At 42.0% G+C, this 27,238-nt stretch overlaps 1 protein-coding gene across 7 annotated transcripts in view; it reads right to left on the bottom strand.

Moving 5' to 3' along the window:
* Nucleotides 1–27,238, bottom strand: part of LOC137346734 (vascular endothelial zinc finger 1-like) — a 73,239-nt gene that overhangs the window by 17,300 nt on the left and 28,701 nt on the right. For 5 of the 7 annotated variants that reach the window (XR_010968779.1, XR_010968780.1, XM_068010497.1 and 2 more), the window contains 4 exons: nt 8,752–9,422; nt 7,239–7,302; nt 3,848–4,019; nt 1,015–1,209 (listed from right to left, as the gene is read on the bottom strand). Coding sequence is in view for 4 of the 7 variants with exons in the window: in XM_068010497.1 (XP_067866598.1) it covers nt 1,015–1,209; nt 3,848–4,019; nt 7,239–7,302; nt 8,752–9,422 (1,102 nt within the window). In the remaining 3 variants the exon portion in view is untranslated. The remainder of the gene's footprint in view (nt 1–1,014; nt 1,210–3,847; nt 4,020–7,238; nt 7,303–8,751; nt 9,423–27,238) is intronic. The other 2 variants (XR_010968781.1, XM_068010499.1) reach the window with 1 other exon arrangement.

The following is a 27,238-nucleotide window of genomic DNA, read 5'->3' as shown; positions in this document are numbered from 1 at the left end:
ATTGGGAGTGGTGGCCACTGCTCGGACTGCAGCCCAGCCGACGGCAGATGAAGACATGGAGCCGGGATTTCAGATGAGTTTCGGTTGCCTCGCCGGGGTAATCGGTGGGGCCCCGGCGAGGCAAGGGTGGTTGTTTAGAGGGGAAGGGGGTGTGTTGGGTCCTGGTGGTTGGGAAGCGGGGGCAGCCCTCAATCGGCACCCCATGCCCAATTTTCAGGGCTCACCCCGGGGCGCTGCAAGGCCGCCGGCTTTTACCTGGCGGCCTTTCCCAGCTCCAGACGCCTGCTTACCAAGTGTAAAATTCGCGTGGAGGTGGGTGAAGGCCCTTAAGTGGCAACTCAAGGGCCTAGATTGACCTGAGGCGGACAGCCCGTTTCCCCCCCCTTCCCCACCCACCCACTGCCCTACGCAAAGCGGGACGGAGGCAGGAGCGGGTCGGGAAGGCCTCCCGGAGCCTCCCGCTTCAATTTACGCCACCCCTACCCCTGCCACCATCCGGCTAGTTGGGGTGGTGTAAAATTCCAGCCACAGGCTTACTTAATTCCCCGTCAGTTCTGAAATTAATGTATACAAACTGGAGGGCTATTTTCATAAATTGCAAATTTATCTCAGGGATGATGGATAATTTGGGATTTAAAAGCATTTTCGCAATCCAATCCTTTTGATCAGAAATTAGAAAGGGACAGCAAGCTTAAATGATTTTTGAATTTTACATGATAATTAGGTAAAATGATTTTAAAACTTTTCTCTGTGGGCCCAGCAAAAAAAAAAACACTTACCTTCAGGTCAGTATCTAATTATATCAAAATGAAATACCCCTTCAGAAAAGGGTTGCAATAAGACCCATATCTCCAGAATTACATATTTAAGTACATAAACTAACCTGCCACCACCAACCCCCACCCCACAGATATCCCCACAACACAAGAATCCCAACAGAAGGTCAGACTTTAGCTACAAAATGACCTGGTAGGAGTGGAGCATTCTCCAGGTACAGGTTAAGGAGATGCTTGCCTTTTAAAGCCACTGCTGCCACAGAGGGGGCACTGGAAGTTGGGGTCTCTCCCATGTGACTTTTCTTGTGGCCAATCAGGTGGTTGTGGGACTGACACTGCAGGCCACACTGATCACACACAAATCTTTGAGACTTGTAATGGACACCATGGTGATTTCGAGCATGGACCCGAAGGTAGGCAGCCGTGGTGAAACCTACACAAAAATAGGGATTTCAGGTGATAAAAAATAAGCACAAACACCTTTACATCCACAACTTTTGGGACATTTAAAAGTCTGATTGACTTTGTTCAGATAAAAATCAAACATGTTAACACTTTTCATTGTGACAAGACATTTCAAGATTACATTAATAAACCTTGTTATATTGAATTACAATTTGAAATACAAAACTACGTGCAACATTCCTTTAGAATCCTTATACAAATGGTTGCATCATTGGCATTCTGATCTATTGTTATCAAATATTTCCTTCAGTAAATTGCCATTTCATTGCAAAAAAACGCACAATGCAGCAACTGCAATCACTGATTCAAAATGGCACCTTATAAGAAAAACATTTAAAAGTTATGATATTCATGCCGCAATTGTGTGCAACAGGATTCAGCAACCTGGGCTAGGAAAGGGGGAGGAGTGGAGGGAAAAATGGTTAGGATTCTCACTCTTGATTGTTATCTCATCACTCCTTCTAGCAGTTGCCTGTGTCTGGATGCCAGGTGAAGACAGAATCAGCCTCAAGTGTGATGTCTGGCATCACTGAACAGCCTGCCGAGACACTTATTTCCAAGTTCACAAATGAAGAACGACCCCTAGAAAAATGTATCAGATGGTTCCCATGGAATTATACCTAGTAAGAGTCCAGGCCATTTGGGGAGCAAGGCAGAAACTTGAAAACAAAAGCTGTAAAATGCAAACAGCTAATAGCATTCTTGTTAACATTGTAGGCGGTATTACAAAAAGGGGGAAAAATCCAGTAACTGGGAACTGTGTGCAAAAGAATCTAAAAACAAATCAATGGGAGGTACTTTGCAGATTTAATACAAGTTAAAAAATCATAATGGAGAAAATAACGAGGCTCATGTTGACAAACCTCCAGGACCTGAAAGTTTCACCCCCCCAGGGTATTAAAATAAATGTGTGAAGAAATTACAAATGCATTTTTAATGATGTCCCAAAGGTCTCTAATCAGGAAGTGTGCCCTTGGATTGGAAAGTTGTTCCATTAGTTAGGACTGGAGGGAACAAACAAACCAGGAAAACATCAACCTGTCTGATTAACGTCAGTTTTAAGGAATTCATCAGAGACAGAGTGACTGAGCTTTTAAACAAGAAAGTAACTCACCACTGCTTTCTTAAGGGCAATCAGGGATGGGCAACAAGTCAATAGAGACAGGCTATTAAACTACGATGGGTCCTTACTTCATGTCCGTACTTGCATACATTGCAGTACAGGGCAGAGAATAGCAATCAAGAGCGGGAGCCCTGGCTGATACTTTTTTTTCCATTTCCCTAGATTAAGGCACTTTTAAGACCAATTAGAGTGTCCCTACAAAATCCCAGCCAAGATCAATTAATTCAGCAGTGAGCAGGGATATAAATTAGGACTTTCTTGATCTGTATGGCTCAGTATCATCAAGCTCTGTGCTTACCCACAGAGCCATGAGAGATACAAACATATCCTAACCTGCCATGAGGGTGCAGCTCTGGTAGAAGGATTCTGTGAACAGGATTTTTACGCCCAATGAATTTGAGATTACAAAAGAAACGTAAGCAACAAGGTATATTGGTGTGGGGGGAGGGAAAAAGATTTTCTTGTTTTAAACAAACTCTTCTCACATAATGCTCATCACCACTGATCCTTCCCAAGATGGGAGAGGACACTTTGGGCTGGATTTCAATTCTCTGTAACCATCAAAAATTTCAATTTACAATCAGATTGGCAAGGAACACAAATTCAAGCAGAGACAGCTCAGGCAAGGTCAGAGAGTTTTCTTCTCAAAGAACAAAACTTGCAGGGTTTAAATTGAGAAGCAACAACAGGCTTCCAACCTGGAACTTTCAGGTCAACAGTCCACTGCTTACAATTGCAGGCTGGATTTTTTTTGTGTGGGGATTGAGCTGGGAAGGAAGGAGGGGGAGTTTTTTTTTTTTAAACACATTTAATTTAATTCTAGTTACACTATTTATTACATAAAAAGGAAAATGCTACCATAGCACCACTGTTAATCAAACCACTTCCAACTGCTTTCCAATTTCACCAACACCTGACTGAAGGATGGCAAGGTGAATAATGAAACTGGCCAATACCTGACTATTGAAGTCAATAAGTGGCAATGTTAGAAGAACTAAGTTTGAGAAGTTTTTTCCACGCCAGTTTTCTTGTTTCACATCTTCATAAATTATGCTTACTAGGCACAGTTTAAAAGAACCCAACTGGCATGATGATTGACTAAAAGTTCCCCATATCAATTAAAGCGAGCTTACTGGGACCCAAATTGCTTAAAGAAACACCTTCATTAAAGCTGCAAATACAGGTGATGACTTTAGAAAAAAAAAAATGATGGGCTAAAGCTATTCCCAGCTTAAACTGCTGGAGTTTAATAAGCTAATTAACTTAGAAAACTGATGTGAATAAAGCTCTACATTCACCGAGATGCAGAAATCTTTTGCTCTACTCCATAAACAGGGAAAGGTGACTTTAACATCAACTAGGAATTATTTCTGTGACACATTTTCGCATTATATTTTTCCAGACTGAACTACCATATGTTTATCTACCAATCAGCCTCAAATACATACACAGGTTATCCTGGAATTCTGCAAAAATACCATACCTTTGTTACAAACATTGCAGTTGTGATTTTGGTTATGATTATGCATTTTGATGTGGTTGGAGATGTAAGCTGCACTCAGCAGTTTACCACAGATGTGGCAAGACACCTTTCCCTCGTGGCGTATCATGTGTGAACGCAGGCGGTCTTTGGTGGCAAAAGCTGCATCACAAGTCTATAAGGACACAAGCCAGGCATTAACATTTTATTTTCTTACAAACTAATATTTTTCCTTTAAAATTAAACTGTCGACGATTTGAAAAGGTCAGAATATTTAACAGTCTGACACCACAAAATAATTCAATTACATTTTTTTCTAAAGCAATTCTTTTATACCTTGGAAATAAAATCTAGCTCCAGAAATGTCAAAATATTCCATAGATATTCTTCAGAACTTGGCCAATAGGACATAAAACAAATGATCCCTCCTTAACTTCACCAATTCTCAGGTCTCTGCACTTTATACAGTACATGTGCTCAAAAATATTTGATCCACATACTGTACAGTAGATATAGAACCATCAAAAAATTATGGCACAGAAGGAGGCCATTCAGCCCATCATGCCCGTGCCAGCCCAATCAAAAACTAGCCGCCCAATCTAATCCCACCTTCCAGCACATGGTACATATGCAGAATATATTCTACAGACAAGACACAGGTAGACAGTTAGAGCACCAATAGCCTATGCTACAAATTGGCCATGCCTGCAATTCCCCACAAGGCAAGTTCTTGATCTCAGTTGCATTGTCAGAGAGAAACTGAGCAGATTAGCAGGATATTTTCCTACAGAGAGAAGTAGAAGTAATAATAAAAGAAAATGAGGGCAAGTCACTCTCTTACAATCCTGATGGCTGGTTGAAGTGGCACTAGCAGAACCTTGGGAGCAGGTTGCCTGCTTGATTGTTTATCTTGGAAATGCTACACAACCACATTAAATGAAAAAGGACAAGAAACCTCATGCATTTTTTTTTTTAAAGTTCCATCCTATTAAAACTAAGCTGACACTTCACAACCATGAGATATGTGGTAGGGGTTTTTTTAAAAATATAAACTCCACTAAGGTGGAAAACAACTGATTTTAAGCAAAAATGAAGAGGTTGTTAGGATATACTGGATGATTTAGTTACTTTCTCTTAAAAATGCCACCTGCCATATTGAGTCTATGTTCTGTTTTAGCACTTTGCTGAAGTCAGATGAAGGACAGTCAGCCAGTGCTACCTTATTATGTACATAAGAACAGGAGTAAGCTATTCAGCCCCTTGAGCCTGTTCTGCCATTCAATTATGTAATTGTTGATCTGTTTCGTAATTCCATTTGCCAGCCTTGGTTTCACAATCCTTAACATAGAGTACATCTAAGACAACAAATTACCATCCTAGGCGAACACATGGCAGATGAAATTCAATGCAGTGTGCAGTGATACATTTTGGTAGGAAGAATGGAGAGAGATAATACAAGTTAAATAGCACAATTTTAAAAGGGGTGTAAGAAGAGAGACACCTGGAGGTGCTTACGCACAAATCTTTGAAGGTGGCAGAACAAGTTAACAAAGCAGTTAATAAAGCATATGGGATCCTGGGCATTATAAATAGAGGCATAGAGTACAAAAGCTGGGAAGCTATGCTAAACCTAAATAAAACACTAGTTTCACCCCAGCTGGAGTATTGCATCCAATTCTGGCCTCTCACTTTAGGAAGGACGTGAAGGCTTTGGAGAGGATAAAGAGATTTACTGGAATTGTTCCAGGGATTACAGTTATAGACTGGAGATGCAGGAGTTGTTCTCCTGACAGGAGAGAAGGCCAAAAGGAGATTTGATAGAGGTGTTTCAAATCATGAAGGGCTTAAATAGGGTAAATGAAAAAACAGTTTCCATTGGCAGATTTAAGATGATTGGCAAAAGCAGAGGCAACTTGAGGAAAAGCTTTTTACACAACGAATAGTTACGATTTGGAATGCACTGCCTGATAGGGTGGTGGATACAGATTCAAAATGGAATTGAGTAAATACTTGAGGAAAAAAAAAGCAGAGTTATAGGGAAAGAGTGGGACTAATTGGATTGCTCTTCGAAAGAGTCGGCACAGACTCTATGGGCCAATGTGCTTTAACTGTTCTATACTATGATTTTACCCTTACCTCTCAAAAGTCTAACAATCTCAGATTTTAAAATTTCAATTGACCTAGCCTCAACAGATTTCTACAGCCATCTGAAGAAGCATTTTCCGACACCACTCCTAACTCTAATTTTAAGGTTATGCCCCTTGTTCTGGACTCCCACACTGAGGAGTTACCATTTCCATCTCTGGCAGCAATCAAGGAAACATCAATGCTAGTCAGTGAAAGACAAAACCATCCAAAACAGAAACAATGCCTTCCAGTTCATGCAGACATTCCTAGAACTGATGCCAGCTGAGTAGTTGCCTGAGCAGCGTGGAATCCTAAAACAAAAAGTTGCCAAATGGGGAGGAGAAATAAAACAGAACTGCAAATATATTCTAATAATGTGCTTGCTTAAAAAAAGCATTTTGACCTTACTGGGTAATGCAGTGCTTAACACTGTTCTTTTGCTTACCTTTTCCCTTTATGCAAAATGGCCTGGTCAAACACATTCACAATTACCCATTGTTCCTCCCCTCTTAAACTCACCCCCACCTCACAGAAAAGCTATAGGGCTTCAGAATCAGAGGAAAAAGTAGCTCTCAAAATGCCATTTACCTACCAATTCAAAAAAAAACATTCCAGTTCTTCTATTCTTCCACTCTTTAAAACTCAGAAGATTGCTTGACCAAGGGTGTCACCTTTGCAGCAATTGCAAGGCACACATTTGTTAAGTCTCAATTCATAAAAACTTCCCTAACTAACAAAGCTGTTAACATCTGAGCAATTTGGAGTAGCTCACAAAACCAATTTAAATATGTGCAGCTTTATTTTTTCCTCGAATAGGAAGGATATTAGAGGCTATAAAGCAAAGCAAACAATTGTGATTCCTACTGAACAACAGGTAGGCACTGGACTATTGGACTCAATTAGAAGACCCAAGTTGAGATTCTCATCTCAACTTGAATTTGGATTTAGGGAGACAGGCAAACTACCTGCAAGGAGTTGGGACGGAGCAGGGCAGGTATGTGAACTGGGGGCTGAAGCAGAAGCCATGAACCTATCCTGCACTCCTCAAATTCACTGGCAAATCACTCAAGGAGCTGCTATGGAAGCACTTGACAATGGACCATTCCTTCCTCTTCCAATGGGGGTGTGCAGGAAGAAAATTACAAAAAAGTAGTTTATAAAAAAAGTGTTGGAACTTTTGAAATGTTTAAACTGAATCTTTGAACATTTCTTTATTTGTGTGACTAATATTCCATTACTTTCATTAAAAGAGAAAATAGAAAGTTACTTGGCATTTGAAGGGTCTCTCTGTGGAATGAACATGCTTGACATGACAGCTTAGATGATCAGGCCTGGAAAGGAAAGAAATACCATGGATTAGATTGAAACAATGAATCTTTTCATTTTAAAATTAACAACCAAAGACCCCCTTGTTAGCTCCATAAGCATATGAAACATGCAGGACAACAGTGATGTATACAACCCAGGAAGCTCTAAATCATCAGCCTGTGCTGTTAGTTGATTTTGGTCAGTAGGGCATTGTTATAATTGGCTTCAGTTTCTCTGAACCAAAGAGGAAAGTCAGTCAAGGATTCACTTTGGATCACTGGCCAGAAATTCAGATAAAAGCCAGTTTAGACATAGATAGAAATTAAAGGATTAAACTAAGCCAAAGATGTCCAATCGGGTGCCTTTATGGGCCATGTTCCACGAAGCCTCGACGACCATGTCAAGTTTACATTTATTTTCCTATTCATTTACGTATACTAACAGATGTTTATTACAAGTTACCCATTTAAAACAGCCCTTTTGAAACTGACAGGCTCATAAAATTCAAATAGTAAAAGCCACAATGTAAGACTCAGAGGTGCAAACAGAACTGAGCTGCCTGGACTGAGGGCTGGATTGCCAGCGCTCAAAGGTTCCAGGTGGCCCTAGAGCTGCAGCTTGGACAGCCTTGAACCAATATTCCCTCCAATCTACGTGGGTGCGAGGGAGCATTACCTTGAATTAAGCATTTGTTTTGCACCAGAGGTACAAATGTTCACCTAGAGAAAACAGTGCCAGTAATCAGCTGTTATTCTCAAATTCAATGGAGACATGGTCTGTGTACAAAAACAAAATGCACACAGAACAAGCTTAAGGCAAAAACTATCCTCTTAAGTCACAATCAAGAGTCAAGTCTAGCTTTGAATGGAATAAAGTAGTGAGATTAAGTGATAGTCGGACGACAATTTAACTATCCTCACAGTAAATTCACAGGCGGGGTTGTTGCTTTCAAGTGCAACAATGAAAACAAATGTTGCTATTTGAAACGAGTTATTTATTTTCGTATTGACTGGATATGCTCTTGTCACAGTGACAAGCAATCAGATTTCATCCTGAACAATTTTGTTTATTCTAATAGGTATGAAGGTCAGCTAAATGTTTATACATAGCGAAAATTCTATTATGTTGCTGCCAGTCGATAACATATCAAACTTCCAAAGCTTATAGTCAAAATATTTTCTACAACTTGCAATTCTTTTTTTTTTTAATGAACATGAACAGTGAAACGCTACTAAGCACATACGAACAAGGAGCAGGAGTAATGAACATGGCCAAGTTTGGGCAATTTCCCCAAATCTAATTGGCTTACATCACACACGCATGCAAGAATGTTGTCAGCATACAGAACAATTCCCTCAAAACAAAACTATGAATTTAATGCTCGTACTTTTCCTCATCCCACATCTCCACCCACTGACCCCACCTTGCTACTTGGCCTTACCCACCATCCCCCGAACCCTGGTATAATTTACCTGGAGAATCCCTTTCCACAAAGGCTGCAGATGTATGGTTTGTTGATACCCCCTTCGTGTGATCGCACATGATAACTCATACGGTCCTTCCTCTTGAAACGCTGCTGGCAAACTGGACACTCAAACGGCTTTTCATCCGAGTGAGAAAGTTTGTGCCGGTTGAGGTGGTAAACATCCCGGAATGCTTTTCCACATAGTTCGCAGCCATGATTCTTCTTCACTCGTCGGTTTGCGTTCTTGCTGGTCGTGACTGCCGAGGTGCTGCTGGTGACAGTAGAGGTGGAAGCGGAAGTTGAAGTCAGCATCCCTGCAACAGTTGACACCAATGTTGTCGTGCCACCAACACCAGGCGCCGATGACATCAGTGAAACCATGGTCGGTACTTTCCTTGGCCGTGAAACCAACTTGATTCCTGTGTGGCATGATTCATGTCGCCGGAGGTGATAACTGTCTCTGAATGCCTTGCTGCAGTAACTGCAAATCACGGGTGTTCTGGTTTTCTCCTTCTTCTCGACCGCAGGTTTCGGCGTTTCTTTGGGATCTGGGGTTTTCTGAGGCTGGGGCAGTGCTGTCACTGGTGCTTGCTCACGTAGCTCAGTTGCTGAATGCAATATTGGCAAAAGGTTATTCTGCACATGCTGCTGGTGCTGCTGCTGAGAGATATCTGTTGCCTACAAAACAGAAGGGAGAATCAACCAAATTTAAATACTTGACACTTCACTATAGATCCTTTCTGTACATGTTACCTCATCCTTCACATCTCAAACGTGACACTGTGTTCAAAGCCTCTTATGTGGGCTCTACAGTTACACAGACTGAGTTTTCTCTTTTTCCTCCACCAGTATATTCAACAAGAAGTGTTACACTAAAAAAAGCTGATTGTATGGATTTGTGCAACCTAAAGCTGTAACCACGATAAAAGACTGTGAATTATTACCACTTTGGTCATACACAGACACATCATGAAAAGAACAAAACTTGCATTTCCTCAACACCTCTCTCATCCTCAGGATGTGTCAAAGTATGGTACACTTAATGAAGTGTATTTTGTAGGAAAACATAGCAGCCAATTTGCTCACAGTTAAGTTCCCTTAAACATCAGATGAGCTGAACAAGTTAATCTGTTTTGATGTTGGTTGAGGAATGAATATTGGCCAGGATACCAACTTTTCATCCTCACAAAATCTTTTATATCTACCTAAATAGGCAGATGGGGTCAGTTTAATACCTCATGTGAATGAAAGTTATGACTTGGGACTCGAAATACAGAACAACTATATTTTGTAACTTCAGCAGCTTAAAAGTCTCACCGAATTGACTGGCAGAGCAGCCTGTTCCACTTTGGTGGCATTTTCACAGTTTTTGCAATGCAAAGGTTACCAGTACACTCAAATTTCCAGGGTCCCTGACTTAAAATGCCATTCAAATCCAACCTGTTTTAGTTGCAACAAGTTTTCTATATTTTTCATCGATTTATACTGCTCTTGGTTTTAGGTAATGTACCCTGGTGATAATCACAGAGTATAGGCATTTGGACAAGATGCTGGAAGGCTGCAAGCAACAGCGCCCCTTATAGCTTTAAAATAATCTCAGTATGTGCCACAATACACAATAGAGAACACCCTCATAATGGAGCGGAGAGTTTGCCCTCAACAACTGTGCAGTGCTCACTTCTACCAATACTACTGTGGATAGATGGGTCTATAATGGATAGGAATAAAGCAAGTGGTTACTTCCAAGTGTTGGTTCCTTCACCAGCTGGCCCAGGTTTCAATCTGGCAGCTATGTCCTTCAGGCCACTCGGTGGTGGACACGGACGTCTACCCCCTCAGAGTACATTCTCTGCCTTTTCTTCCCTCAGAGCTTCCAGTAGGTGATGTTCAACATGGAAGAGAACTGATGCATCAGTTGAGAGTGGGGTGGTGGGGAAATATCAACAGGAGGTTTCCTTAACTTTGTTTGACTTGAAGCTAAGAAATTTCATGGGGTCCAAAGTCAATGTTGACAACTCCCAGGGACACTCCCCAACTGTATACCACTGTGAGCTTATCATCTGGTGGATCTTTTTGCACTGGTGGCCAGTAAGTTGTTGTTTACTAATGCTGCTTACTGCACAAGATGTATATGTTGGAAGTAGATGGCACCGCAGTAATGTAAATACTACCCACATAATCAAGAAAGATGTTGACTGATGAATATGACTCTTTAGTACAACTATGCCAGACTATTGCTTGACCAGCTTAATTTACCATCTTAGGGAGAGATGGGAGAAAGGCAAAAGATGATAAAGGCGGACTGTGGAGAACAGAGGGACTCACAGCTTTAAAAACTGTCAATGTACTGACTATCTTACCTGCAATGACTATTACCTGCAGCAGGATCCAACACTAACCTCTTGAGCAGGTAAAGTCACCTACAATCTTTAACCTTTTTGACAAAATGCAGCCAGAATCAAAGAGTGGCAGTTGTGCAGTAGCTGCAATCAAGATCACTTCAGAGTATTGGCAAATAACATTTTCATTATTAATAATTAAAGGAGCAGAGTTGCTGTAGGAGAGCTTTATTTTTATTTGTTTTTTTATCATGGGGAATGAGGCAATGTCAGAGGCATTGAACAAATATTTGGTGTCTGTCTTCACAGTAGAAGACACAAGTTGGATACCAGAAATAGACAGTAATCTAAGGGCTAAAAGAGTGAGGAAATTAAGGAAATTCATATTAGCAGAGGAAAAGTATTGGAGAAACCCAAGGGACTAAAATCTAACAAATCTCCAGGCCCTGATGGCCTACACCCTCGGGTTCTAAAAGAGATAGTTGCAGAGATAGTGGATACACTAGCTATGATTTTCCAAAATTCCTTAGATTTGGGAACTGTCCCATCAGATTGGAAATTGGCATATATTACACTGTTTTTCAAGAAATGAGGGACAGAGAAAACAAGGAACTGCCTGACATCAGTCATTGGGAAATGCTGGAATCTATTATTAATAAAGGCTTAACAATGCACTTAGAAAAGCACAGTATGATTAGAACAAGTCAACATGGTTTTACTAAAGGGAAATCCTGTTTGAAAATTTATTAAGAGTTTTTTGAGGCTGTAACTAGCAGGGTAGGTAAAGGCAAACCAGTAGATGTTGTATACCTGGATTTCCAAAAGGCATTCGATAAGGTGCCACATTAAAGGTTAATAGGCAAGATAAGGGCTCATGGAGTTGGGGGTAATATATTAGCACGGATAGATAATTGGTTAACGGACAGGATGCAACGAGTGGGCATAAATGGGATATTTTCAATCTGGCAGGCAGTGAATAGTGGAATGCAGCAAGGATCAGTTATCCGGCTTCAGCTAGTTACAATCTATATTAATGACTTAAAAGAAACATAGGGTAATGCATCTAAGTTTGATGATGATACAAAGGTGGGTGGAAAGGTAATCTCTGGGGAGGCCACAGAGAGGTTGCAAAGAGATATAGACAGGTTAAGTGAGTGGACAACAAGATGGCAGATGGAGTACAACGTAGAGAAGTGCGAAGTTATTCACTTTGGTTGTAAGAATAGAAAAGAAGAATATTTTTTAAAAGGTGTGAAACTTCTAAGTGTTGATGTTCAAAGAGACTTGGGTGTGCTTGGACAAGGAACACAAAGTTTACCTGCAGATACAGCAAGCAATTAGGAAGGCAAATGGCATGTTGGCCTTTATTGCAAGGGGACTGGAGTACAGAAATAAGAAAGTATTGCTAGAATTGTACAGGGTTTTGGTGAGGCTACGTCTGGAGTACTGTGTGCAGTTTTGGTCTCCACATTTAAGAAAAGATAGACTTGCATTGGAGACTGTACAGCGAAGGTTCACTAGATTGGTCCCTGGGACGAGGGGGTTGTCCAATGATCAGAGGCTAAGCAAATTGGGCCTATATTCTCTGGAGTTTAGGAGAATGAGAGGTGATCTCATTGAAACATATAAGATTCTAAACGGACTGGTTAGGGTAGACACAGAGATTATTTCCACCGGTTGTGGAATCGAAAACACAGGGGCACAGTCTCAGGATAAGGAGCCAATCATTTAGGACCGAGTTGAGGAGAAATTACTTCACTCAAAGGGTTGTGAATCTTTGGAATTCTCTACCCCACAGGGTTGTGGACGTTCCATCGTTGAATACATTTAAGGCTGGGATAATAATTGGATTATAAAGGAAGGTAAAAGTTTTTTATTCCTTGAACTCTTAAGTACCTACCTTATATACACAGGAGCTGACTGGTGAGTAATTTTACTTTCTACTCTCCAGTTTAAAGTAAATAATCTGAAAGCAAGCTTAAGGCATGACAGGACAGCTCGGCTACGTGGAATGTCCATCCTGTGACATGTGGGGAGTCGTGGACGCTTCAAGTGGCCTAGACGATCACATGTACAGGAAGTGTCTCCAGCTGCAAAAACTTGAGCGGAGGTAGGAGTCACTGTGGTGCATCCGCGAAGCTGAAAACTATATGGATAGCACTTTTACAAAGTGGCCATACCGCAGATTAAGAGCATGCAGGCAGAGGGGGAAGGGGTGACCACTAGGCAGTCTAGAAAGACCAGGCAGGTAGTGCAGCAGTCCTATGAGTCTATCTCACTCACTAACCAGTTCTAGTGAGGGAAATGGTCAGTTAGAGGAATGTAGCAAGAGCCAAATTTATGGCTTTTTCGCACAGGTTGTGGGGGGAGTGGTGGTGGTGGAGGGAGGAAGAGTGGAAGGGCAATAGTGGCAGGCGATTCAATAGTTACAGGAACAGACAGGCGTTTCTGTGGCCGTAGATGTGACTCCAGAATGGTATGTTGCCTCCCTGGTGCCAGGGTCAAGGATGTCACGGAATGGCTGCAGGACATTCATTCGGGGGAGGGTGAACAGCCAGAAGTCCTGGTCCACATGGACACCAATGACATAGGCAGAAATAGGGATGAGGTCCTGAAAGCAGAATTTAGGGAGCTAGGAAGGAAACTGAAAAGCAGGACATCTAAGGCAGTAATCTCAGGATTACTCTCAGTACCACGTGCTAGTGAGTATAGAAATAGGAAGGTTAAGAGAATGAACATGCGGCTGGAAAAATGGTGTAGGAGGGAGGGCTTTAAATTCGTGGGGCATTGGGACCGGTTCTGGGCAGATGTGATCTGTATAAGATGGATGGGTTACACCTTAACAGAAACGGGACTAATATCCTCGTGGGGAGATTTACTAATGCTGTTGGGGCGGTTTTAAAATAGCTTGTCAGGGGGTTGGGAACCTGCGAGGGAATTCTGATGGGAGAAAAACAAAACTGGTTATGGAAAGCAAAAGGGCTGTGAATGAAAGTGGAAAGCAACAGAAAAAAATGCTAGAACCAATCAGCGTCAAAATACAGAATAATCTTGAAAAGGCAAAATTAAAGGCACTCTATCTGAATGCGCGCAGCATTTGCAACAAGGTAGGTGAGTCGATGGCACAAGTAGAAGTAAACGGGTATGATTTAATTGCCATTATGGAGACATGGCTGCAGGGTGACCAAGACTGGGAAGTAAATATTAAAGGATATTCGACATTTAGGAAGGACAGGCAAAAAGGAAAAAGAGGTGGGGTAGTGCTGATAACAAGGGACAGAATCAGTGTATAAGTGAGAAAGGATCCTCGATCAGAAGAACAGGATGTAGAATCTGTTTGGGTGGAGCCAAGAAACAGGAAGGGGCAACAATTATTAGTAGGAGTGGCTTACAGGCAACAAAACAGTAGTGGTAATGTAGGGCATGGTATAAATCAGGAAATTAGAGGCACATGTAGCAAGGGCAATGCAGTGATCATTGGTGATCTTAATCTACATATAGACTGGGTAAATCTAATGAGCATCAATTATGTGGAAGAATAATTCCTGAAATGTGTCTGAGATGGTTTTCGGGTACAACATGAAGAACCAAAAATAAAAACAGGAAGTGCTGGAAATACTCAGATGGTCAGGCAGCATCTCTGAAGACAGAAGCAGAGTTAACGTTTCAACTCTGTGACCTTTCTGACCTGCTGAGTATTTCCAGTCCTTTCTGTTTTTATTTCAGATTTCCAGCATCAGCAGTATTTTGCTTTTATATCATGTTGAGGAATCAACTAGGGAACAGGCTATTTTGGATTTAGTATTATGCAATGATAAAGGGCTAATTAATAATCTGGTGATAAAAGAACCTTTAGGGAAAAGTGACCAGAGTATGATAGAATTTTCCATTAAATTTGAAAAAGACATAGTTCAATCCGAATCCAATCAAAACAAGGTCAATTATGAAGGTATAAGGAGTAAGTTGCCATGGTGGATTGGAACAATACATGAAAAGGTTTGACGGTAGATAGGCAATGGCTAATATCTAAAGAATTAATGCATGGTTTTCAAAAAACATACATCCCTTTAAGGCAAAAGAACCTAATAGAGAAAGCCAGTCAGCAGTGGCTAACAAAGGAAGGTAATTAGATCAAAGGGGTAGACTTATAAAGTTGCCAAAAAAAGTTGTAAGCTGGAGGATTGCGAGAATTGTCGAATCCAAAGGAGGACCAAGAAATTGATAAAGAGAATAGAATATGACTGTAAGCTGGCAAGTAATATAAATACAGATTGTAAAGCTTCTATAGGTATGTATAAAGGAAAAATTTGGCAAAGACAAATGTGGGTCCATTAGAGGCAGACAGAAGAATTTATAATGGAAAATAGAGAAATGGCAGAGAATCTAAATTACAGAATCATTAGAGTGCTGGAGGCCATTCAGCCCATCATGTCTTCACCGGCTCTTTAAATGAGCAATTCCCCTGCCTTCCCCCCATAACCCTGCACATTCTTCCTTTTCATATAACTGTATAATTCCCTTTTTAATGCTTCATTTTAACCTGCCTCCACCACATTCTCAGGCAGTGCATTCCAGACCTTAACCACTCACTGCGTGAAAAAGTATTTCCTCATGTCATTTTTGCTTCTCTTATTAAATACTTTAAAACTGTGCCCTCTTGTTCTTGATCCTTTCACAAGTGGGAACAGTTTATTATTCAGAGATACAGCACTGAAACAGGCCCTTCGGCCCACCGAGTCTGTGCCGACCAACAACCACCCATTTATACTAACCCTACAGTAATCCCATATTTCCTATCACCTTCCTACACTAGGGGCAATTTACAACGGCCAATTTACCCATCACCTGCAAGTCTTTGGATGTGGGAGGAAACCGGAGCACCCGGCGAAAACCCACGCAGACACAGGGAGAACTTGCAAACTCCGCACAGGCAGTACCCAGAATCGAACCCAGGTCCCTGGAGCTGTGAGGCTGCGGTGCTAACCACTGCGCCGCCCCTAAGTTTCTCTCTATCTACCCTGTCCAGACCCCTCATGATTTTGAATACATCTATCAAATCACCTCTCAGCCTTCTTTTCTCCAAGGAAAACAGTCCTAACTTCTCCAATCTATCTTCATAACTGAAATTCCTCAGCCCTGGAACCATTCTCGTGAATCGTTACTGTACTCTCTCCAATGCCCTTACGTCTTCCCTAAAGTGCGGCACCCAGAACTGGACGCAATACTCCAGCTGAGGCCGAACAAGTGTCTTTTACAAGTTCAACATAACTTCCTTGCTCTTGTACTCCATGCCCCTATTAATGAAGCCTAGGACACTGTATGCTTTATTAACCAATCTCTCAACCTGTCCTGCCTTCTTCAATGATGTGTGTGTGTGTATATATATATATATATATATATATATATATATACACACATACATACATACATATACACACACACACCCCTAGGTCCCTCTGTTCCTGCACCCCCTTTAGAATTGTACCCTTTATTCTATATTCTCTCTCCAGGTTCTTCCTACCAAAATGAATCACTTCACATTTCTCTGCATTGAACTTCATCTGCCACCTGTCTGCCCATTCTACCAACTTGCCTACGTCCTTTTGAAGTTCTACAAGATTCTCCTCACAGTTCACAATGCTTCCAAATTTCATATCATCTGCAAACTTTGAAATTGTGCCCTGTACACCAAAGTCTAGGTCATTAATATGTATCAGGAAAAGCAAGGGTCCCAAACTGAACCCTGAGGAACAGCACAAAAAATGTCCATTAACCACGACTCTTTCTTTCCTGTCACTCAGCCAATTTCATATCCATGTTGCTACTGTCCCTTTTATTCCATGAGCTACAAGTTTGCTCACAAGTCTGTTGTGTGGTACTGTATCAAATGCCTTTTGAAAGTCCATGTACACCACATCAACAGCATTGCCCTCATCAACCCTCTCTGTTACTTCCTCAAAAATCTCCAACAAGTTAGTTAAACATGATTTTCCCTTAAGAAATCCATGCATGGGTTTCCTTAATTAACTCGCATTTGTTCATGTGACTATTGATTTTGTCCCAAATTATCTTTCTAGAAGTTTTCCCACCACCCAAGTTAAATTGACTGGCCTGTAGTTGCTGGGCTTATCTCTACATCCTTTTTTGAACAAGGGTATAACATTTGCAATTCTTCAGTCCTCTGGCGTCACCCCCAAGTCTAAGGAAGACTGAAAAATTATGGCCAGTGCCTCTGCGATTTCCACCCTAATTTCCCTCAGTATCCCAGGAAGCATCGCATCCGGCCATGGTGCTTTATTCACAAGTACAGACAGCCTATCTAATACTTCCTCTATCAATTTTAAACCCCTCTCGTGTCTGACTTACCTGCTCTTTCAACAATGCCTAGGTTGCATCTTCTTCCTTGGTAAAGAAAGATGCAAAGTATTCATTTAATACCTCAGCTATGCCCTCTGCCTCCATGTGTAAATCCCCCTTCTGGTACCTAACTGGCCCCACTCCTCCTTTTACCACCCTTTTACTATTTATATGCCTATAGAAAACTTTGGGATTTCCTTTCATGCTAGCTGCCAGTCTCTTTTCACGCTCTCTCTTTGCTTCTCTTATTTGCTTTTTCAATTCCCCTCTGGACCTTCTATATTCCGCCTGGTTCTCAATAGTATTTTCTACCTGGCATCGGTCATAAGCACATTTTCTCTTCTTTATTTTAATCTCTATCTCTTTTATCATCCAGGGAGTTCTGGATTTGTTTGCCCTACTTATCCCCTTCGAGAGATCATACCTCGACTATGCCTGAATGATTTCCTCTTTGAAGGTAGCCCATTGTTCATCTACTGGTTTTCCTGCCAACTTTTGACTCCAATTTATTCGGCCCAGCTCCATTCTTACCCCACTGAAGTTGGCCTTCCCCCTGTTAATTTTTCTTACACGGGATTGCTCGTTATCTTTTCCATAGTCAGTCTAAACCTTATGATATCCCCTAAATGCTCTCCTACGGATACCTGATCCACCTGGCCCACCTCATTCCCAAGAACCAGGTCTAGCAGTGCGTCCTTTCTCGTTGGACTAGCAACATACTGTTGTAGAAAATTTTCCTGAGCACTCTCTAGGAACTCTTGACCCTCACTGCCCTTTACTGTTATCCCAGTCTATGTTTGGATACTTAAAGTCCATTATAACTACCCTATAATTTTTGCACCTCTCCGTAATTTTCTTGCAAATTTGTTCCTCCACGTCCTTCCCAGTAGCTGGTAGCCTATAGACAATAATTACTTTGTGTCTGCCTTTACGGAGGAAGATACAAGACGTCTCCCCGAAATACTTGCGATCCAAGGGTCTAGTGAGAAGTAGGAAAAGAAATTAGGATTAGTAAAAAAGTAGTACTGGAGAAATTAATGGGACTGAAAGTTGACAAATCCCCAGGACCCGACGATCTTCACCCTAGAGTGTTGAAAGAGATGGCTACAGAGATAGTGGATGCATTGGAGATCATCTTTCAAAATTCTAATAATTCTGCAATGGCGCCTGCAGATTGGAAGGTTGCAAATGTAACCCCACTGTTTTAGAAAGGAGGGAGAGAGAAAACAGGGAACTACTGACCTGCTAGCCTGACATCAGTAGCAGGGGAAATACTAGAATCTATTATAAAGGATGAGATTACTGGACACTTAGAAAATAAAGGTCTGATTGAGCAGAGTCAACATGGATTTATGAAGGGGAAATCATGTTTGACCATCTTAAGAGTTTTTTTTGAGGATGTTACTAGCAGAATGGATAAGGGGGAACGAGTGGATACGGTTTCAGAAGGCTTTTGATAAAGTCCCACACAGGAGGTTACTAAGCAAAATTAAAGCGCATGGGATTGGGGGTAATATAATAGCATGGACTGAGGATTGGGTAATAGGCAGTAAACAGAGAGTAGGAATAAATGGATCATTCTCAGGTTGGCAGACTGTGACCAGTGGGGTACTGCAAGGATCAGTGCTTGGGCCCCAACTGTTTACAATCTATAGCAATGATTTGGATGCGGGGATCGATTGTAATATTTCCAAGTTTGCAGATGACACAAAACTTGGTGGGAATGCGAGTTGAGGAGGATGCAGCAAAGAGGCTTCAAGGAATTTTGGACAGACAGTTGGTGGGCAAGAACATGGCAGATGGAATATAATGTGGATAGGTGAGAGGTTATCCACTTTGGTAGGAGGAATGGAGGTGCAGAGTATTTTCTAAATGGTGAAAGATTGGAAAGTGTTGATGTCCAAAGGGACCTAGGTGTCCTTGTTCACAAGTCACTGAAAGCTATCATGCAGGTGCAGCAAGAAATTAGGAAGGCAAACAGTATGTTAGCCTTTATCACAAGAGGATGAGAGTGCAGGAGCAAAGAAGTCTTGCTTCAATTGTATGGAGCATTGGTGAGGCCGCTCCTGGTGTGTGCAGTTCTGGTCCCCTTGCCTGAGGAAGGGTAGAAACATAGAAAATAGGAGTAGGCCATTCGGCCCTTCCAGCCAACTCAGTAACCTGTTCCCGCTTTCGCCCCATACCCTTTGATCCCTTTAGCCCCAAGAGTTATATCTAACTCCTTCTTGAAAACATACAATGTTTTGGCCTCAACTGCTTTCTGTGGTAGCGAATTCCACAGGCTCACTACTCTCTGGGTGAAGAAATTTCTCCTCATCTCAGTCCTGAAAGGTTTACCCCGTATCCTTAGACTATAACCCCTGGTTCTGGACTCCCCCACCATCAGGAACGTCCTTCCTGCATCGACCCTGTCAAGTCCTGTTCGAATTTTATAGGTTTCTATGAGATCCACCCTCACTCTTCTGAACTCCAGCGAATATAATCCTAACCGACTCAATCTCTCTTCATACGTCAGTCCTGCCATCCCAAGGAATCAGTATGGTAAACCTTCCCTGCACTCCCTCTACAGCAAGAGGATCCTTCCTCAGATAAGGAGACCAAAACTGTACACAATATTCCAGGTGTGGCCTCACCAAGGCCCTGTATAATTGCAGCAAGACACCCCTGCTCCTGTTCTTGAATCCTCTTGCTATGAAGGCCAACATACCATTTGCCTTTTTTACCAACTGTTGGACCTGCATGCTTACCTTCAGCGACTGGTGTATGAGAACACCCAGGTCTCACTGCATATTCCCCTCTCAGTTTATAGCCATTCAGATAATAATCTGCCTTCCTGTTTTTGCTACCGAAGTGGATAACTTCACATTTATCCACATTATACTGCATCTGCCATGCATTTGCCTACTCACTCAACTTGTCCAAATCACCCTGAAGCCTCTCTGCATCCTTCTCACAACTCACCCTCCCACCCAGTTTTGTGTCATCTGCAAATTTGGATACATTACATTTAGTTCCCTCATCTAAATCATTAATATATATTGTGAATAGCGGGGGTCCTAGCACCGATCCCTGCAGTACCCCACTAGTCACTGCCTGCCATTCGGAAAAAGACCCATTTATTCCTACTCTTTGTTTCCTGTCTGCCAACCAATTTTCTATATCGCAATACACTACCCCCAATCCCATGCGCTTTAGTTTTACACGCTAATCTCTTATGTGGGACTTTGTCGAAAGCCTTCTGAAAGTCCAAATAAACCACATCCACTGGCTCCTCCTCATTACCTCTACTAGTTACATCCTCGAAGAATTCTAGTAGATTTGTCAAGCATGATTTCCCTTTCGTAAATCCATACTGACTCTGCCCGATTCTACCACTGTTCTCTAAGTGCTCTGCTATAAAATCTTTGATAAAGGACTCTAGAATTTTTCCCACTACCGACGTCAGGCTGACTGGTCTATAATTCCCTGCTTTCTCTCTACATCCCTTTTTAAAATAGTGGGGTTACATTAGCTACCTTCCAATCTGTAGGAGCTGTTCCAGAGTTTAGAGAATCTTGGAAGATGACCACCAATGCATCCACTATTTCTAGGCCCACTTCCTTAAGTACTCTGGGATGCATACCATCAGGCCCTGGGGATTTATCGGCCTTTAATCCCATCAATTTCCCCATCACCATTTCTCTACGAATACTGATTTCCTTCAGTTCCTCTCTCTCACTAAGCCTTGTTTTCCCCAACATTTCCGGTATGATATTTGTGTCCTCCTTTGTGAAGACAGAACCAAAGTATGCATTTAGTTGGTCAGCCATTTCTTTGTTCCTCATAATAAATTCCCCTGTTTCTGACTATAAAGGGAACTACATTTGTCTTCACCAATCTTTTTCTCTTCACATACCTATAGAAACTTTTACAGTCAGTTTTTATGTTCCCTGCAAGCTTGCTCTCGTACTCTATTTTCCCCTTCTTAATCAATCCCTTGGTCCTCCTTTTCTGAATTCTAAACTGCTCCGAATCCTCAGGTCTGTTGTTTTTTCTGGCAAATTTATATGCCACTTCCCTGGATCTAATGCTATCTCGAATTTCCCTTGTAACCATGGTTTGGCTACCTTTCCCATTTTCCTTTTGCGCCAGATAGGGAAAAACAATTGTTGCAGTTCATCCATGCGCTCTTTAAATGTTTGCCATTGCCTATCCACCGTCATCCCTTTAAGCACCGTTTCCCAATCCGTCATAGCCAACTCGCGCCTCATACCTTCGTAGTTTCCTTTACTAAGATTCAGGACCCTAGTCTCAGAATCAACTACGTCACTCTCCATCTTGATGAAGAATTCTATCATGTTATGATCGCTCATCTCCAAGGGGTCTCGCACCACTAGATTGTCAATTATTCCTCTCTCATTACACAATACCCAGTCTATGATGGCCTGTTCTCTAGTTGATTCCTCAACGTATTGGTCCAGAAAACCATCCCGTATACACTCCAAGAATTCCTCCTCTACGGTATTGTGACTAATTTGATTTGCCCAATCTATATGCAGATTAAACTCACCCATAATTACAGACGTTCCTTTATCGCATGCGTCTCTAATTTCCTGTTTAATGCCATTCCCAACATCACCACTACAGTTTGGAGGTCTATATACAACCCCCACTAACGTTTTTTGCCCCTTAGTGTTTCTCAGCTCTAGCCATACAGATTCCACATCATCAGAGCTAATATCTTTCCTCACTATTGCGTTAATTTCCTCTTTAACCAGCAATGCACCACCTTTTGCCTGTCCTTCCTAAATACTGAAAACCCCTGGATGTTCATTTCCCATCTCTGGTCACCTTGCAGCCATGTCTCCGTAATTCCGACTATATCATACCCGTATCTATTTGTGCAATTAATTCATCTACTTTATTGCGAATGCTCCGTGCATTAAGGCACAAAGCCTTAAGGCTTGTCTTTTTAACATTACTTGTCCCCTTCCCACCGTTTTTCACTGTGGCCCGGTTTGATTCTGGCCCTTGATTTCTCTGCCTATCACTTTTCTTATTCCCCTTACTGTCTTTTGTTCTTGTCTTTGATCCCCCTCCTCTAACTCCTTGCAAAGATTCCCATCCCCCTGCCATTTTAGTTTAATCCTTCCCCAACCACTCTAGCAAATACTCCCCCTCGGATATCAGTCCCGGTCCTGCCCAGGTGCAACCCGTCCAGTTTGCACTGGTCCCACCTCCCCCAGAACAGGCCTCAATGCCCCAGGAATCTAAAACCCTCCCCCTCACACCATCTCTTCAGCCATGTATTCATCCGATATATCCTGCTATTTCTACTCTGATATACTTGCCATTGAGGGAGTGCAGTAGAGGTTCACCAGACTGATTCCTGGGATGGTGGTACTGTCCTATGGGGTCAGATTGAGAAGACTGGGCCTGTATTCTCTGGTGTTTTGAAGAATGAGAGGCAATCTCATAGAAACTTACAAAATTCTTAGAGATAGACGGTAGATGCAGAAAGGATGTTTCCCCTGGCTGGGGACACCATCTCAGAATAAAGGGCAAGCCTTTTAGGACTGAGATGAGAAGGAACTTCTTCACTCAGAGGATGGTGAATCTTTGGAATTCTCTGACTCAAAGGGTGGATGCTCAATCACTGAGTAAGTTCAAGACAGAGATAGATAGATTTCTAGTTGCTAATGACATCAAGGAATATGGAGATAGTGTGGGAATATGGCGCCGAGGTAGACGATCAGCCATGATCTAGAATAGCAGAACAGACTCGAAGGGCTGAATAGCCTTCTCCTGTGTTCCTATAATAGGCAGATTTTTGGTGTCTCAGGGAATCAAGGATATGGACAGCAGACGGGAAAGTTGAGTTGAATCCCAAGATCAGCCATGATCTTTTGAATGGCGGAGCAGGCTTGATGGGACAGATGGTCTACTCCTGCTCCTAATTCTTGTGTTCGTTCATGGGATGTGAGCGTTGCTGGCAAGGCCAGCATTTATTGCCCATCTCTAATTGCCCTTTCATGCAAGTTCAGTTCTTAGAGGCGCAATGTAGTTTGCAACAACATAAGCTCTCTAGTTACAGAAAATACATGAAACTGTTGATCTTATTAAACAACATTTAACAGCAGGCACTTGTTCAGTCTCAGTTATGGTGCTACAAATTTCTTCAGCACTTTTGGGCTGAGGATGTGTGGGGGGAAATGAACAGCAGCCAGGGCTTCGACTCATTCCTATCCACATGATGCAAGGACAGAATGGGGTTAGCTATGTTGCACCTATGGTTGAATAGCTTGGCTCATATTCACCATCTAGGCTGGTAGGCAGGGAGAAGCTATTTGGACGAGGAGCAATTGGTTGCCAAAACTCATGGAAACAGACCCCACCAACAGTTACTAAGTTCAGGAGAGATGGTAGGAAGATTGCATAAGAGGAGAAACCAGTAGATGTTTAAGGTTACTGACTACATCAATAAGCTCAAGTATACCAAGTGCTAGCTTGACCATGAAAATGCCACATCTTTAAAGCAGTCTTCACATGTGGTTATAATCCACACATGTACAGATACCTTATGCTAGTGCTGCGAGCTTTTCAACAACCTGGATGCATGAAAGAGAAATTGGCATTGTGCCAGTTTCATCCATCGGTGTCCCTGTGTCACAACAGAAGCACTATAACATGCCAAATTAAATCAGCAGAACTACAAGGCCAACAATGGAGAGCTGCAATTCTGGCATTAGACTGGGACACTCACCAAAAAAGGTCTTATTGCACTGGAGGCCTGTAGGTTTCTGTTTACTCGTGTTGCAAGAGATGTGAGTTGACTGCACTGCAGTAATCAAAATACTGCTCATTTACCTGCCTGATGTAGAGGAGTTAACTATCCAGATATGTTCAAGCTTCCCCGAAAAATGCAGTAAATAATCTTATCACTTGTCAGTGGATAGTCAATTGGACAGAGAATTGGGGACAAATAAACAGGGAGCATGAAGGTGAAATTAAGGTGGGGCTAGACCACAGTAGAAACCGAACACTAATAAAACTGCAATTTTAAGGTTTCAAAGATGTAAGATAGAAGAACATTGTTCCTTTACAAGAAAAACTTCCTTCAATACAGCTGAATCAAAGCAATGCTAATATATATGGTCGAACTGATTCATAGTTAATATTCCTAGAGTTGCATTCACTGACAGAGCAGCCAGCTCACAGCAGCATTGAGAGCACGAGAGTCCAGTCATAGCTCGTGCCCTGGGTATAGCCAATGTGAAGGCTGGGGAATAACGGGAGAACAAGGAGGTGAACCAACTGTGGGGGGAAAAAAATATTTTTCTTTTGGACAATTTTTGTAGCTGCTACTGTGAAAAAGCAGAGATCCACAGTCCCTCCAAGCCACCTGGCATATTATCACAACTCTGCTGTTTGCATTGAAATGGGAAAATTCAAACTTGCATCTCAGAACTCCCCAGTTTCACTGCTGGTGCATTCAACAGGCCCTGCTGAGAAATAGAAGCTTCACTGAACCATAATTATAAATGATCAGTTATAAGCAATTCATAAAACTGACGACACCAGATATTGAAAAATAAGCAACTTGACAGGGTCTGAACATCCGTATTTGAAGCAAAGTAGGTATGCTTTCGAACTCTCCTGACAAGTTTTTGAAATATGATCCACCATCGCCACAGCACTGACACAGCTGAAATAAGTCACAATAATATCCTGCGATTGTGCATCTTCTCGGCAGACTTTAGCATGGTTGATCACCACACCTTCCTCCTCAACTCCACTGTCCAGCTCAGTAGGATTCTCATGCTTGCTTGCACTCTTACTTATCCAATCATAATTGGAACATCTCCAGCTATGGCTTTTCTTCTTACCTCCACACTATTACCTCTGAAGTGTCCCAAGAATCTCTCTTTCGTCCCCTCCCTCCTCCTCATCCACATGGCAACACTCTCCAAACACAGGAGTCCAACATCCGCATATACGCCGACAATACCTAACTCCATCTCTTTTGACCCCCTCCACTGCCTGCGTGGTCAGACATGTAGTTTTGGATTAACTGCAGTTCCAGCGCCACCTGTTATGTACTGGGAAGACCAAAAGCATAGTCATTGACAAACGCTGCGCCCTTATCACCACAACCCCCACCCAGGCTACAATCTTAAGCTGAATCAGAGGGTTTGCATCCGCAAAGTCCTATGTGACCCCAAGTTGGGCTTCCAACTCTTCACATCGCCCACCTAGCCCGTGTCAGTTCATCTACTGTTGAAAGCCTCAATGCATCGGTCACTGCTAGGCTAGACAATTCCATTGCTGTCCTGACCAGCCTTCCACCCTCCATCTTCTATAAACTTCAGCTGTTGCCTTTAATCTGCACCTCATCACATTATTCTTGCTGACCTACAGTGGCTCCCAATCTCTCAACCCATCCGATTTCAAATCTTCATCCTCCTGATCAAATCTCTTCATGACCTTGGCAGACTTCTCCATTCCTCCAGTTTTGGCCTGTTCTGCATACCTCTTGGCATTCCCTCCTTAAACCCCTCCACCGCTCTCAATTCCTTAAAACCAATCTCTATTCGTCATCTTTCCTAATAAGCCCTCTAGTGCAGTGTACATTTTTGTCTGACTGTGCCAGTGAAGCACCTTGGGATGTTTTTGTATGTTAAAGACACAATACAAATGCAAGAATTTTTTTTTGTAGAAATGCAGGACTCGCAAAGTAGCTTACCAGATTTGCACACCCCTGGGTAATGGGTCAACAAGCCTGTTAACTGGTGTGTACACATTAGTATGCATCTCCACAACTTTAACTGCCCAAAATTACAATACTGTGCACTGCTTTCTAGAGCAACCATTGATGTCAAATTCCACAGCAAAGCAAATGCGAAAACAAAGGTTAAAGAAAAATCACAACGTGCTCAGCCTGACATATTGGAAACGCACAACATAACTCAAATTTCAAGTGTCTCAATTCACCAGAATTAGTGCTAGAAAAATTTAAAAATGTGGAAAGTACATAAATAATGGTGAAGAAAGCACCTTATGCATGCAAATTAATGAAAGCGTTCCGATGAGATTAAATTGAGATTGAAGCACAAGCTTTTATGACTTTTAACATATCTCCAAAGTCTGAACTGCAACCATTATATATGAATTGTGCTATTTCTTTAATTTGCCCTTCGATACTGAAGGTGCTGACTCATTCAGCTGCACAGCTCCATTGCTGCAGTACCTTGCCAGATATCAAGGTATTCAACCACAAGAGAATCACTGAATCAAGCCCAAAACACTCTAACCCAGTATTTACACACAAGCACTTTCCAGGAATCACTGGATAATTTTTCCCTCATCTGAGGCCAGTTGGAGTATCCCTACCAGTCAGCCCAGGTAGACACCAGTCACTGTACCTGGGATCTTTCTGGTTGGTGTGTTTTGGTACCACAGTCAGTCATCCACTGATCCATGAGGGAATTCATTACTGTAGAACTGGTTATTGTTAAAATGAGTAACTTTTCACTGCATGTAAGTGACTGGAAGGCACTCAAAACAGTTATATCTTTTGCCAATTGCACTGCTGTGCAGCACAAGGGATTGCTGCATTGGTGAAAGCACTGTCTTTCAAATTAAATGTAAAGCCAAGGAATGCCCTGTCTGCTTGTTCTGATGGCCATTAAAGATCCCATGACACTATTCGAAGTAGTGCAGGCAATTATCTAGCTTAGTCAGCTAGCACTTCCTCAACCAACATTAAAAAAATCCAGATTAAATTGTGATTTATCTTGTTGTTTGTGTGACCTTGCTGAG

Source organism: Heterodontus francisci, chromosome 30 (assembly GCF_036365525.1).
Source record: "Heterodontus francisci isolate sHetFra1 chromosome 30, sHetFra1.hap1, whole genome shotgun sequence".
Classification (NCBI taxonomy): Eukaryota; Metazoa; Chordata; class Chondrichthyes; order Heterodontiformes; family Heterodontidae; genus Heterodontus; species Heterodontus francisci.
The sequence above is the reverse complement of the archived record's forward strand: the minus strand, read 5'-3'. Positions and strand labels throughout refer to the sequence as shown.